The sequence below is a fragment of the Lissotriton helveticus genome, chromosome 8 (assembly GCF_964261635.1).
Source record: "Lissotriton helveticus chromosome 8, aLisHel1.1, whole genome shotgun sequence".
Classification (NCBI taxonomy): domain Eukaryota; kingdom Metazoa; phylum Chordata; class Amphibia; order Caudata; family Salamandridae; genus Lissotriton; species Lissotriton helveticus.
In genome coordinates this window covers 1,535,059,468-1,535,071,480 of record NC_136069.1, presented here as the reverse complement: position 1 = coordinate 1,535,071,480, position 12,013 = coordinate 1,535,059,468, and the positions used below count along the sequence as shown (strand labels likewise).

At 43.8% G+C, this 12,013-nt stretch overlaps 1 protein-coding gene across 1 annotated transcript in view; it reads right to left on the bottom strand.

The window, feature by feature from the left end:
- The window catches only part of WNT11 (Wnt family member 11), a 222,481-nt gene that overhangs the window by 172,432 nt on the left and 38,036 nt on the right, over positions 1-12,013 (bottom strand). The window contains exon 3 of the mRNA XM_078658529.1: positions 6,939-7,142. Coding sequence (XP_078514655.1) covers positions 6,939-7,021 — 83 coding nt within the window. The 5' untranslated portion in view covers positions 7,022-7,142. The remainder of the gene's footprint in view (positions 1-6,938; positions 7,143-12,013) is intronic.

Here is a 12,013-nt window from a genome sequence, read left to right as displayed (position 1 = left end):
CTATATCTATATTCAAAGCACTTCCCTGCTTATATTTAAACTTTGAGGTACACGGAGTTAAAAAACGTGCTCAAAAGTATGGGATTTTTAATTTAGTGCCATGCCAAGATGGAATTGGGGTGGAAGGTAATCAATTTAAACTGCTACTCCATGTCTTGAATATATCTGCATGAACAGATTACTATGTGGTCTAGCCTCCCACTTCCATGTTCCTCAACCTTTATCAAAGTACCTTTGGGGACTGCATCAAAAAACAAAGTGATGGATGGAATGCTTGGATTAATCTCAGCCACTGGCGATTGCCTTCAGGGAGGCCCTGGCAAACAGTTTTCGGGCTGGACTGTTCCCATTGGAGCAGGGTCAAGACTGGGTTGGAATATGGCTGGGCCCGAACTGCAGTGGCATGTTGTGTAAAATAATGATGGATTGGGTAGTGGCCCGAGTCATTAATTCAGGCATTCCATCCATCACTTTTTTGTATACTTTAGTCGATGGGAGGCCTGTACCACCTCCATATGGAGACTTTTGGTTGGCTTTGTGTCGAGGTGTGGACTGCTACTTGGTGGGCAGAAACACAGATTAATATTTTCGCATTTCAAACAGAAACATAAACTTCACAAAGCAGGTGTTGTTTTCCAGAATCCGCCTATTATGTAATTTTGATAAAGCATATCAGTTAATGAAAAATACGAATTCCTCTTTTTGTTACCAGAGACTACACTAAATGTTTATGTAAAAGAAAAGTTGAAAAATCACCCCACACGTCATGTACTGAAGTTTCATAAACTCTGGGCCCAGGCCCTGTGCAGACATCTCCAACAAGTCTGGAACAGGTGTGGGGGCGGAGCAGCCCAGCATCTGGATGAGGTTCATGCTCCAAATATCGCTTTAATGTTAACTTGCAGCCGCCACACATATTTGGAGACGGAGATTCGCGTTTGACTCGGAGACGTTCCATGACTTGACTGATTCGTCATATTTCAAGGGTCTGAACTGAACCTTAGAAATTTGGGAAGGCTGCGGCATCAGGTACCTCTCCTGCCATCTGCCCCGAGGCATTCCCAGCGAGGGGCTTAATTAAAGGGACGGATTCCATCTTGAAAGAACGTTTCATTGCCCCCTCCTCACCGCTATGATGCGCCGCCATTTTGTAATCATCACCGCATTGAGCTGTCAACGCTTTTATTTTGTGCAGCTGCCAGAGGTGATAAGAAGAGGGTCACGGTTCAGGTCTATCAATTTCAGCCCATTCTTCAACAAGGTATTTTAAAAACACCGCCTGAGATTTCTGCAAAGTGCCACCGCGGACAGAGACGAGCACATACCCCCCACATGCCTATATTCTTGATTTGCACACGGGCTAATGGCCGCTAAAGGTTCAATCAAATATTTCCAAAAGGTGTTACTTTCCAAACTGCTTTTGCGGACAAAATATTGCTTCCCAAGATTCCATGGAATTTTTTGTCCGTCAGTGTTTCCAGTTTTGGCTGTGGATTTTCATCAGATTTGTAAAGCGGTGGAAAAAGTGGCAGAACCGTTTTTATGCCCTTTTAAGCTGCATCTTTGGCGAGAAATAGATCATACTGTTTTTCGCTGTAGGATCATATCCATTAATATTTGGCACTTGTGCAAAAACGTAGCAAAATGATTTTTCAATATGTTTGCAGCCCCAGCATTCTAAAGAGAACAGAAAACTGACTTTTCCCAAGAAGTCAGTTCTACGTTTAACATTAGACAAGGGCTGAAAGTAAAGGAGTGCATTGCCATGTTGTTCCATTCTGCCCAGGTGCAAGACTTTCTGTAATGTGAAAAATATAAGATAATCTATTCTTATGAGCTAATTGCCTATAGTGAGTTTAAAAGCATTTCTAAAAGTATAAATACAACTATTTTATATTATATAATTGTATTTGTTGACCTCAGTTGAGGTCTGAATCAAATAAATAAAAACTTGACTTATGAGCTAATTGTGAACAGGGGCAGGTTTCACTGAAAAGCAGTTGAAAACTGCCCGTATCCATGGTGACCGCCAACGACACGTAGCACGCATTACTCCCTAATTTTTGTCAGACTGAAATATTCTACATGAGAAAAACTTCTGAATTTCACCCACTCCTAGTCAGGTGACTTTAAGTGTGCAAAATCTCTATTTTTCTTTTGTTGTCAACAATGCCGCAGCCTCTGCCCCACCCTTAAAAATGTCCCCATCTGTAACCATAGTAACAAGTGCAACTCTAAATGAACAAGCCTTTTAATGATGAAAAGTTCAATAAAATACACAAGTGTCAAGGATATTTGTTCATAACAAAACTGTGATCTTATGATGTGTTGCAGTAGTTGTGCAGTGATAAAATCTGACTAGTGTATTCAAGCGTGTAATATTACAATATTATTGCATTGTCACAGTCTACAATACCACAAACTGAAATTTGGTAATAAAGGTGGACAGCTTAAAAACAGAAGGGCTGGATAATTGAGTTTTGAGGGAACATGAAATCAGAATGTACCGTCACCAAAGTAGCAAATGTTCTAACCACAGATAATGCCATTACTCATTTCAGTAAAGCTCATTTAAGAGGGTTCAGAAAGAGGAAAGGCTGAAGGATCAACAAACTGGATGCTTTACATATATCTCTGCAACAGGCATGCTAACTCTTGGCAACATTGCATTATTGCCTATTTCCAATACTGGTACGTTGCCACATATATTCCACGAGAGAACTTCTGCTTTACTGCAATTATTGTCTCAGTTGTCTAACCCCATATCCCCCCTCTCAGCAGCCCCATTCCTTAAAGTGCCTCGAAGCAACCCAAATCTAAATTTTCCTAATACAAAACAGTCACGGATTGAAGGTTTCTGGAAATCTCAATTCAGCTATAAACAAAAGTTTGTGGCCGAAAGACATTAAGAAATTTTGCAGGGAAAGCTCTTATGATTTTTCACCATATATAACTCTTGAGTTTTAGGATATCTGGGGAAAGGTGCATGAATGTGTGAAAAATGTACTCAAATCAGTGTGGAATCATCAATTTTCACTGTTATTCCTCATTCTGAGGCCCAAAACCCGTAATGATGCAGTAATACTGCACAGAGTAATTACTGTATCACTAGGGATCTGTTATTCCTGGTGAGTTATACTACATGACAGCGAGGTCCTTAACATAATTAAGTGCATTGATGATCAGCATAAGGTTGCTGGATGACCTTATTAGTTAGTTTTAGTGAGTTTGAGGCTCATTCATTCTTTGATTTACAAAATTTAATCAGATTTTCATAATGACCAACAAATGCGCAATAAATATGAAATGAAATTCATTGTCTGAAAATGTTTCAGACACATTCATTCTGGTTTGCCTTGAAACTGCTGATTTTTAGGTTTCGCTGGAGGGCGGAGCTCTTAGCTCCGCCTCCAGAGAAATCTCTTGATTTCCAGTAAGGAGAATGGAATACGCCCCCCTGTCCCATTGGCTAGCTCCATAAATGGAGGCTAGCCATTGGAACAGAGATCTGTCCGTCAAGGCCGGACCAGATTCGGGGGCGTTCCCGAGATTTTTTCCCAGGGCGGAGTTACGTTTTTTCCGTTCCCTCCCCTTTTTGGCGACGTCACGCGACGTTCTGCTTTCACCTTCCTGCTCCGGCCGTCTTCTGCGTCTCTCCTCCCCCTTTCCCGCCCCCTCCCGCAGTCAGTCCGAAGCGCTGTGCTTCCCCCTGAGCGCTTTTTGTGCACAGCCGTTTTGGCCGTGAAAATCACCGCCGCAGCCCCGGGGCCGTGGAGAAGCCGAGGGAACCACCGCTGACGTCACCCGGGAGCCGCGCTGCCATTGGTTCAGGCTGCGGGAGGCTCGCCGGGTGACCTGCGCGGTGATTGGCTGCTGGAGTGAGGAGAAACCAGGAAGCGGACGGGAGGCCACCCCGCGCTCCTGCCGGGAAGAAGAAGGAACCGTCCTCCGGCGAGGCTCTCCCGAGGAGAGAGCCCTGCCACCGTCACCCAGAAGAGCCCAGCGGAGAGGAGCCGCCGCCGCCTCAGACAACCGGTGAGTGCGGGCGGGCTGGCTCCTGGTCGACGGCTCTATCTGTCTTATGCTTGCCCGGGGCCGTGGAGAAGCCGAGGGAACCACCGCTGACGTCACCCGGGAGCCGCGCTGCCATTGGTTCAGGCTGCGGGAGGCTCGCCGGGTGACCTGCGCGGTGATTGGCTGCTGGAGTGAGGAGAAACCAGGAAGCGGACGGGAGGCCACCCCGCGCTCCTGCCGGGAAGAAGAAGGAACCGTCCTCCGGCGAGGCTCTCCCGAGGAGAGAGCCCTGCCACCGTCACCCAGAAGAGCCCAGCGGAGAGGAGCCGCCGCCGCCTCAGACAACCGGTGAGTGCGGGCGGGCTGGCTCCTGGTCGACGGCTCTATCTGTCTTATGCTTGCTCCGATTCAAGGGCGTTTTTGCGTTTTCTTCTCCTTCACAAATCCTGTCTTTTTCAAGTTTGCTGATATTGAGAACTAGGCTTTGTACATTTGCCACCACTTGCTGTTAATCCGAAACTGAAAGCACGTTCCTGCTCTGGGCTTCCTGCTGTCTACGGAGCCCATCCCGTCTTCGTGCTCGAGCCTGTCTAAAAGAGCCAGATGTAACCTTTCAAAGTACACCATCTTTGAAAGAGCCCCTTTTCTGGTTACTGAAAAGCTGACAAGCTACACATTGGAGAAAACCCCTAACTTTTAGTGTAATTACACAGGATAGTGTTTGTGGATATCTGAGGGAGGCCGGAATATTCCTCCTTTTTTGTGCTCTACCTAGACTCCCGAAGTAGCTGAGGTTGCGCTGTTCAAAGCCTGGTTTCAGAGCAGGGCATAATCTGGGTAGGGTTGACTTGGCAAACAGATATACACCCGTTTGTTGCGATATACAGAGATGCTGAGGAAATAGCAGGCCTGCAGTATGTATGACAGGAGGAATACAATACCTACATGCTAAAAAGGCGTTCAGATGTCATAGTGAGTGGAATGACAGTGTGTACAATAAGGTTAATGATGGTGCCAGCCGAAGAAATGCTGAGATGGGTAGGCATGTAAGGCAAGCAGGGAGCTGAGAAAAGGGGTAACGCTACACTGTCAGATACTCAGTAGGGGATAAACATTGAAACTGTACCGACATGGTGATGGATATTTTGGGTTGACGTAAATGTGTATGGGTTAAAAGAAAACTGGACGGAAGATTCACCTAAGAAGAGAGGAGGAAGAGTCTGCACGCACAGGCTCGGGCACAGGTAGTGGGTGCCTGCGTTTGCAAAGAAGCAGTTTTTTTTTCTTTTCAAGGGTGGTTTTAAAAAGTGAAAAGGAGGGTAATTCGCCATATATAAAGACACCTTTCACATTTTAGGACTATTGGTAGGGAAGCATCTGAAAAATATGGTAGAAATATTGAGCAGTCTCTTGGTGGAAAATACCTCGAAGCAATTATCTGTTATGGGCATATAAAGAATTGTAATTTATTTAGGGCACACTTCTTCCTCCATGTTAGTTCTTCCATACTAGTTTTCTTGGGTCGCAACTGACATCCTCGAGTTAACAAGAATCTTTTATCAAACTGGAAGTAAATGAGAAACAAGCATTTACAATGCAACGGTTTCGCCTTTGGAAAAGTTAGAGCTATTAGCAATGTAAAAGACAATGCCATTTATTTATCTGTTTTCAAAACCAACACATAAATACAAATTTTGTCATTTACAATGCCAATAGCTCAAACTTTTCCAAAGGCGAAACCTTTGCATTGTAAATGCTTGTTACTGTTTGTTGTGTCCTGGAACATGTCTACATTTTAAGAACCAAGAACCGCATGGGGCATATGAGGTTAACCTGGCAGTCTTTATTTCCTCTTAACTACTGCACTTCCTTTTCACTTTCCATTCAAAGCAATGTGTTAAGGGGGGCACTTGGAATTATGCAGAAAAGGAGGACCAAGTTATGGTGAAAGGTTGACTAAATTATAGGGCAAAGATAAAGCAAATTATGCGACTTAATACGGCACAATTTGTGATAGCATTACTTCACTTTATAGTTGCTATTCACAAGTTAATGCTTTCTGGGCAAATGTTTCACCTCATTACTACCGGTTTAACACTCACATACAGCAATAAACAACAGAAAGGAATATACGATGTTACAACGCAAACAACTACAACACATGCCTTTAAAATGCAGGTTTTACATCGCAGCCACCTTTACAATGCATGATTTTACAATGCATGCCATTACAACGCATTTTTAGAAACTACCTTTACAACACATTCCATTACAACACATACCATTACAACGCATACCATTACAATGCATAATACTTTTAGAGTATTCAGAGTAACAGTGGGGTAAGTGATGGATAGTGTAGGGGTAAAAATGACTATTCCCACTCCAGTGAGTGCAACAGTAGGGTAAGTGTTGGATAGTGTAGGCGTAAAAATTACTATTCCCATGTACCCCCAAACCCATACCAACCCTAAAACTAAAAAAGAACTCCATTACTTACCTTATAATGTGTTGTAATGGCATGTGTTGGAATGCTATGCGTTGTAACGGCATGCACTGTACTGACATACGTTGTAATGTCTGCATTGTAATGGCATGCAATGTAAATGCAGTCACGTTGCAACAGCTGCGTTGTAAAGGTAGTGCGTTGTAATGCCTGCGTTGCAATGGTTGTTTCCCAACAGAAATCTGATCAGTGGACCTTTGCAAAGAGCCTTGCAGTGGGTTGCAACATGTGTTGCTGCATTTTAAGTAATTTTTCGTCAGTCTGAGCTAGAAATATTTTTTGGTTTAAATCAGCAGATTATGCAGCAGATGATGGATTAGGTGGCAAATGCGGCAAATCTATTATTATGCATAAAACGTCGGAAAATGGCATATTTCAAGTGACCCTGGTTAAGGGTTAGTGAAGAAGGTATACTCACAGCCACTTAATTCCGTAGCACGTGCCAGTCTGCAGAGCCAAAGACAGGAAGGTTGCTAACATGAGCTGTAACTTCATCTTCATTGTGCCCAGGAAACAAACTCTCAAGAATATCACAGGTGACAATTGGTTGCTGAAGACTTTACAGTAAAGAGGCGGGACTTCCTCCAGTTAGCTGCCAATCTTCTTGTTTAGGATACATAACCTGCCAAAGGAGAAATCAAAAGGAGGGTAAATATGTTTAGAGCGACCTTCTATGTGAATACATATCATACATAATAAACAAGAGATTAATTTCTGCTTTGCTGAGAAAAACATCTCTAACTTTTTCAGTAAGAAGTATAAAGAACCCGATTAACATAGTCATTTCTATGAGCCATTGTGTCCGACTTCTGTCTGAAATGTTAATTACACCTGAATGTCCATACCCAATTTTACTCCTGAGTTTATAGTAGGAAACCCTACTTATTCAAATAAAAAATCTTTGTAATTCAAGTCTGTGCATAGGTATGTCTTGATATTTAAAAACCCTGAATCGGTTACATCTAAGCCTGGACTAAGACACAACTACTCACAGAACACACTTGGTGGATTACCCATGAGCTAATTCCTACAAAAAAGACCGAAAGAAAAACAAGCCATCACAGAGATACAAGAGCCTCTCCAGCCAGAATCATATATTTTAAAATATTTGATGTATACATCTTAAGGCGATCTATATTTTCATTTTTAACAACCCCTTAAAACAGAGTTTATGCATTTTGGATTCTGTTTTAATGGTTTGGCAGATGCGGCCTTGCGTTGGTCGCAGATGTCGCTAGGGACGTCTGGATTGAATTAGATGTGATGATTGTACGATTTTCGTTCAGCCTTCCAGATGGCAGAATTTAATCCTCACTTTCAATTTTTTAGAAATGTATATACCCGGGGAGCAGAAAAAGACCCATTGAGTCCAATTTCTGATTTTGGCACAGCCTCATCTAGAATGTAGTCTGCAGAAACAACAGGCCATTCGGAAATGTACCGCAGAAGGTCTGTTGCAGAGAGTTATTGGTATCAAACATGCATAAGCAGAAAGTCGTATGTTTGATTTTACCATGTATGCTTTCCAGACTTTGTTAAGTGACCGTTGCGTTTTTGGAATAATACAAAGGTGACTTTAGAACAGGTTTGTGCTTCAAAATATCAGCCTCCCTCAGTTCTTCTGCCACAGATTCAGTTCACACCTACCTTCCCATCCGATAATCACAAAACTCGCAAAAAAAAATAGTTGTGTGTTTCCAGCAATGAATGGTTATCTGCAGCCGTGGTCCGTGCAGGTAACAGCGGTGAGCCTCTTAAGGGGGATTTCGAGGGACAATACTAAGGGAAAATTAAATAAATAATTAATTTCCCCTCTGCATCGTCCCTCGAAATACCCCCTTACCTGGCCCCACCGCCCCACCGCTGTTACTTGCACGGACCACGGCTGGTTATCTGGCTTCCACAAGCAGGCGAGAGAGTGTGCATGCATGCATGTGTGACTGAATGAGTTGCTTAAAGCAATGGTCATATGACAATCACTTAAGACTGTTTTAGTGAGTTTGTCTGCAAATATGGTTAGCAAACAAACAATGCCAGATTGTTGGAGTAACATTCCACAGCAAGTGTAAGTATTTTATGTCTCCAATGACAGTCAGCTGGTCTTCTCATATAGACCCGTTTATGATTATACCCATTGGAACATAAAATCAGAAATGTAATTAGCAACAAACTGAGGATTTCGGTAATTTAACCCGAGACCACATACATCCCTCCTCGCTATTACGTCTTACCACCGTGGGTTAGTTTTGCAAATGATACCTGGCTCTTCTGCCATAGTGCTGTTACACCTTATCATAATACATTTGTAGGAGGCACTGCTTTCTCAGTACATGCTGCCAAGCTCTGGAACTCACTGCCAGTCAACATTAGAAGCTCCCAGGAACATACACTCTGAAGACAGTTGAAAACTTGGCGATTTCCCAGATACCTCTACCACCTACATCTCAGCAGCAGAGCCCAGAAAACAGTTGCACTCTCAAGCACAATCCTCAGTTTACAACCCACGAGTTGCGTAACATCTCAACGAGCAAACTACTTTCGATATGCATGTAAGCTAAGAAGGGTTGATCTATGGTTCGCCACGGCATTATATAGTCATGTACGTGAATATATAACAGGTATGCCCTTCAATAATACTAAAACCATGACGTGCAGCGGTCAGCAGCAAATTATAATTTATACCTCTTAAATTAACCAATGACATATCTGTTATGAGAGTTATCCATCACCATCATTGTACAGTCAAAATCCCAGCCATCACCAATGATCTGGCAAGGAATAACTGAAAAGATCAGCCATTATCGCTGGACAATTCAGAGGACTTTAATATAATCTACCACTGCACATCCCAAATATCTATACAATCTGACCACTCCTCAGCGGTGGCTCCCCATTAAGGTGGAGGAGCGTAGACCGGCCAGCTGCCAGTGCAGCAGTTACACACAGAATGATAAAATTGTCATTACCATTTTATTATCCTGTGTGTTGCCAGCCGCACGAGCGAGATGGTGGGGGCGGGGCAGACAGATTCCTGCTTATTGCAGGATGACTGCTCAGTGTGCATAACAGATTGGCTGGCTCATGCATATTTCAGAGCCTGCAATCCTGGTGCTGTAAAACAGCGGAGGATTTGCTGGACCAGCCCCCCAGCCTCAAAATTAGCACTCGGTTAGCTTGCTCCAACCAATGCTGCAGCATTGTATTCAGCAGCACCAGGATTGGTTGGATTCACATAGAGGAAGTAAACTAACTTCCTTCCAGGTCATCATCATTGGGAAGGAGAAAATATCGGTGAGTTTTATGTCGCCGTGCGCCCATCAATTTTTCATGTTGCTAGCCACCCCCGCCACTTCTTTACATATTGCAAAGACAATAAGATATGGAATGATAGTAAAAATGTCAATCCCAGCAGATCTCTTCACTTTGCTCTCCCTCCAGCCATGCCAGCTCTGGACCACAACTATACACAAATTCTCAGATTGGACAAGCCAGTGCAGTAACCTGCTAAGCATGCTATATCATCTGAAATACACTAAACGGATCTACAGGGTTATACAAAGCTATCAGCATACTGAAAACTGGGCATCAGTTTTTAACACTACATTATCCAACACACTGCTACCTGCGGCATCTCATAAAACGATAACTGCATCTTGGTGCTCATCACGCACAACAGGGAAACACTTTCCACATAGGATCAAAACATAGACAACATCCTTCCAACCACACACCCTACACCCTTACATGAGTAGCATGCTATTCAGATAGGCAAGCAATTCAGCACCACATGTAGGGGTAGTAAACACTATATTAACCGCATGCGTGCGGGCAGAATTCCGCTCGCACGCTGAGATTTTTAAAACCGCATGTTACGTGACGAGCTGGGCTCGTCATCAGCGTGCCAGGAGGCTACCTCATGACGAGCCCAGCTCGTCATCAGCGTGCAAGGGGTTAATGCTGCAATGCAATCAAATGCTGTTGTATGTTATTCCCCTGCACCTAGCACTGTGCTCCACTGCCGTCTGAATTAAGAACAGCACACAGTTATTACAATTGTAGCGTTGCTACCAGGGCCACTTTTATGATCGTAGTTGCTACACACCATTGGACATTAAAAATGCAATATCACGAGACAGGTATTGTAATATGTGTTAGGGTTGCCCGAGAAAGCATGTGAGATACATGAACACATCCTTCCTGAGCTCTGTACTTCTGATAATTGGTAGTCGATGGATGACTATGGGAGTTTTAGGGGACCAATGACATTTTTGCTATGAGGTGCTAGGATTTTTTTGGGTGTAGAGACATGGTAAATATCCTTAGCTTTTTAGGTGTCGTTTAAAGATGGTCTTATCCTTCTAGATAATATCCACAAATCTAAAATAATAAAGAGTATATAGAGAGAGACCATTGCCTCAGCTCCCTTCAGCAATTGCTGGCTCGAAGTGTCAGTCACATTTTGGATCCTCCTACTGGAAAGTCATTTGGTCCTGGAAGTGTCAGTCATCATGAATGATGAAATATTTCCACTCTAATGTCTAAGTCCACAGATAGTGGAAGCAAGCACTGACAAACAATGGAGCCCATCTCTAGCGCTCTTCACGCTGCCTTCTATGGAGCTTTGAGGCTGGTGTGTGGGGGGCCAGAAGGCAGTGAGGCCAGTGTCATGCCATGCTCCCCTTCACTTACAGGAGAAGTCCAGACCACACATGGAGGGTGTGAGTTACCGGATCAGAACGTGTGCTGCTCATGGCAATTGAGCAGCTCTGTGCTTTCTTCTCTGTCTGGACCATAGTCTCAGAGTACCCTGGATGTTGTAGTGATGCCATGCCTGGCATGTGTTAGAGTCACAAGGGAGGAGAGAGCACACTGCTTTCATTCCAGCACAGTTCTCCCCATTGCATCCTGGTAAATGCAGTATGCTTACTTTCAATGTTGCTGTAGTTCTTCACCAAAGTTGGTGCAGGTAGTGCTGTTATCTCTAGACACGTGTTTCTGGGTTTAGACCTTCATCAGTAGAGAGCAAAAGTAGTATGGAGCAGAGAAAAGCCATCAGGGATTGCTGAAATGGTGCCAAGTCTTCACAGGCAGTATGCTCCCTCCCACCGTGTGTTTAAAAGGCTCCCTTGAACCAATGAGCTGACAAGCTCTCCTGGGATGCACCTGTGTGCCTGTGGAGTGGTACAGTGATCTGTGAAGACTTGGGCACCATTTCAGCAACCCATGATGACTTTTTCTGCTCTTTCCTACTTTTCCTTTCTACTGATGAAGGGCTAAACCCAGAAACACATGTCTAGAGATAACAGCACTACCTACATCCACTTTGGTGAAGAACTACAGCAACATTGAAAGTAAGCATGCTGCATTTACCAGAATGCAATGGGGAGAACTGTGCTGGGATGAGAGGCAGTGTGCTCCCTCTCCCCTTATGCGTTAGAGTCACCCCAAAGTCAGCCCACCAGAGCACACCATTTTTGTTGTCCTGCTGGTTTG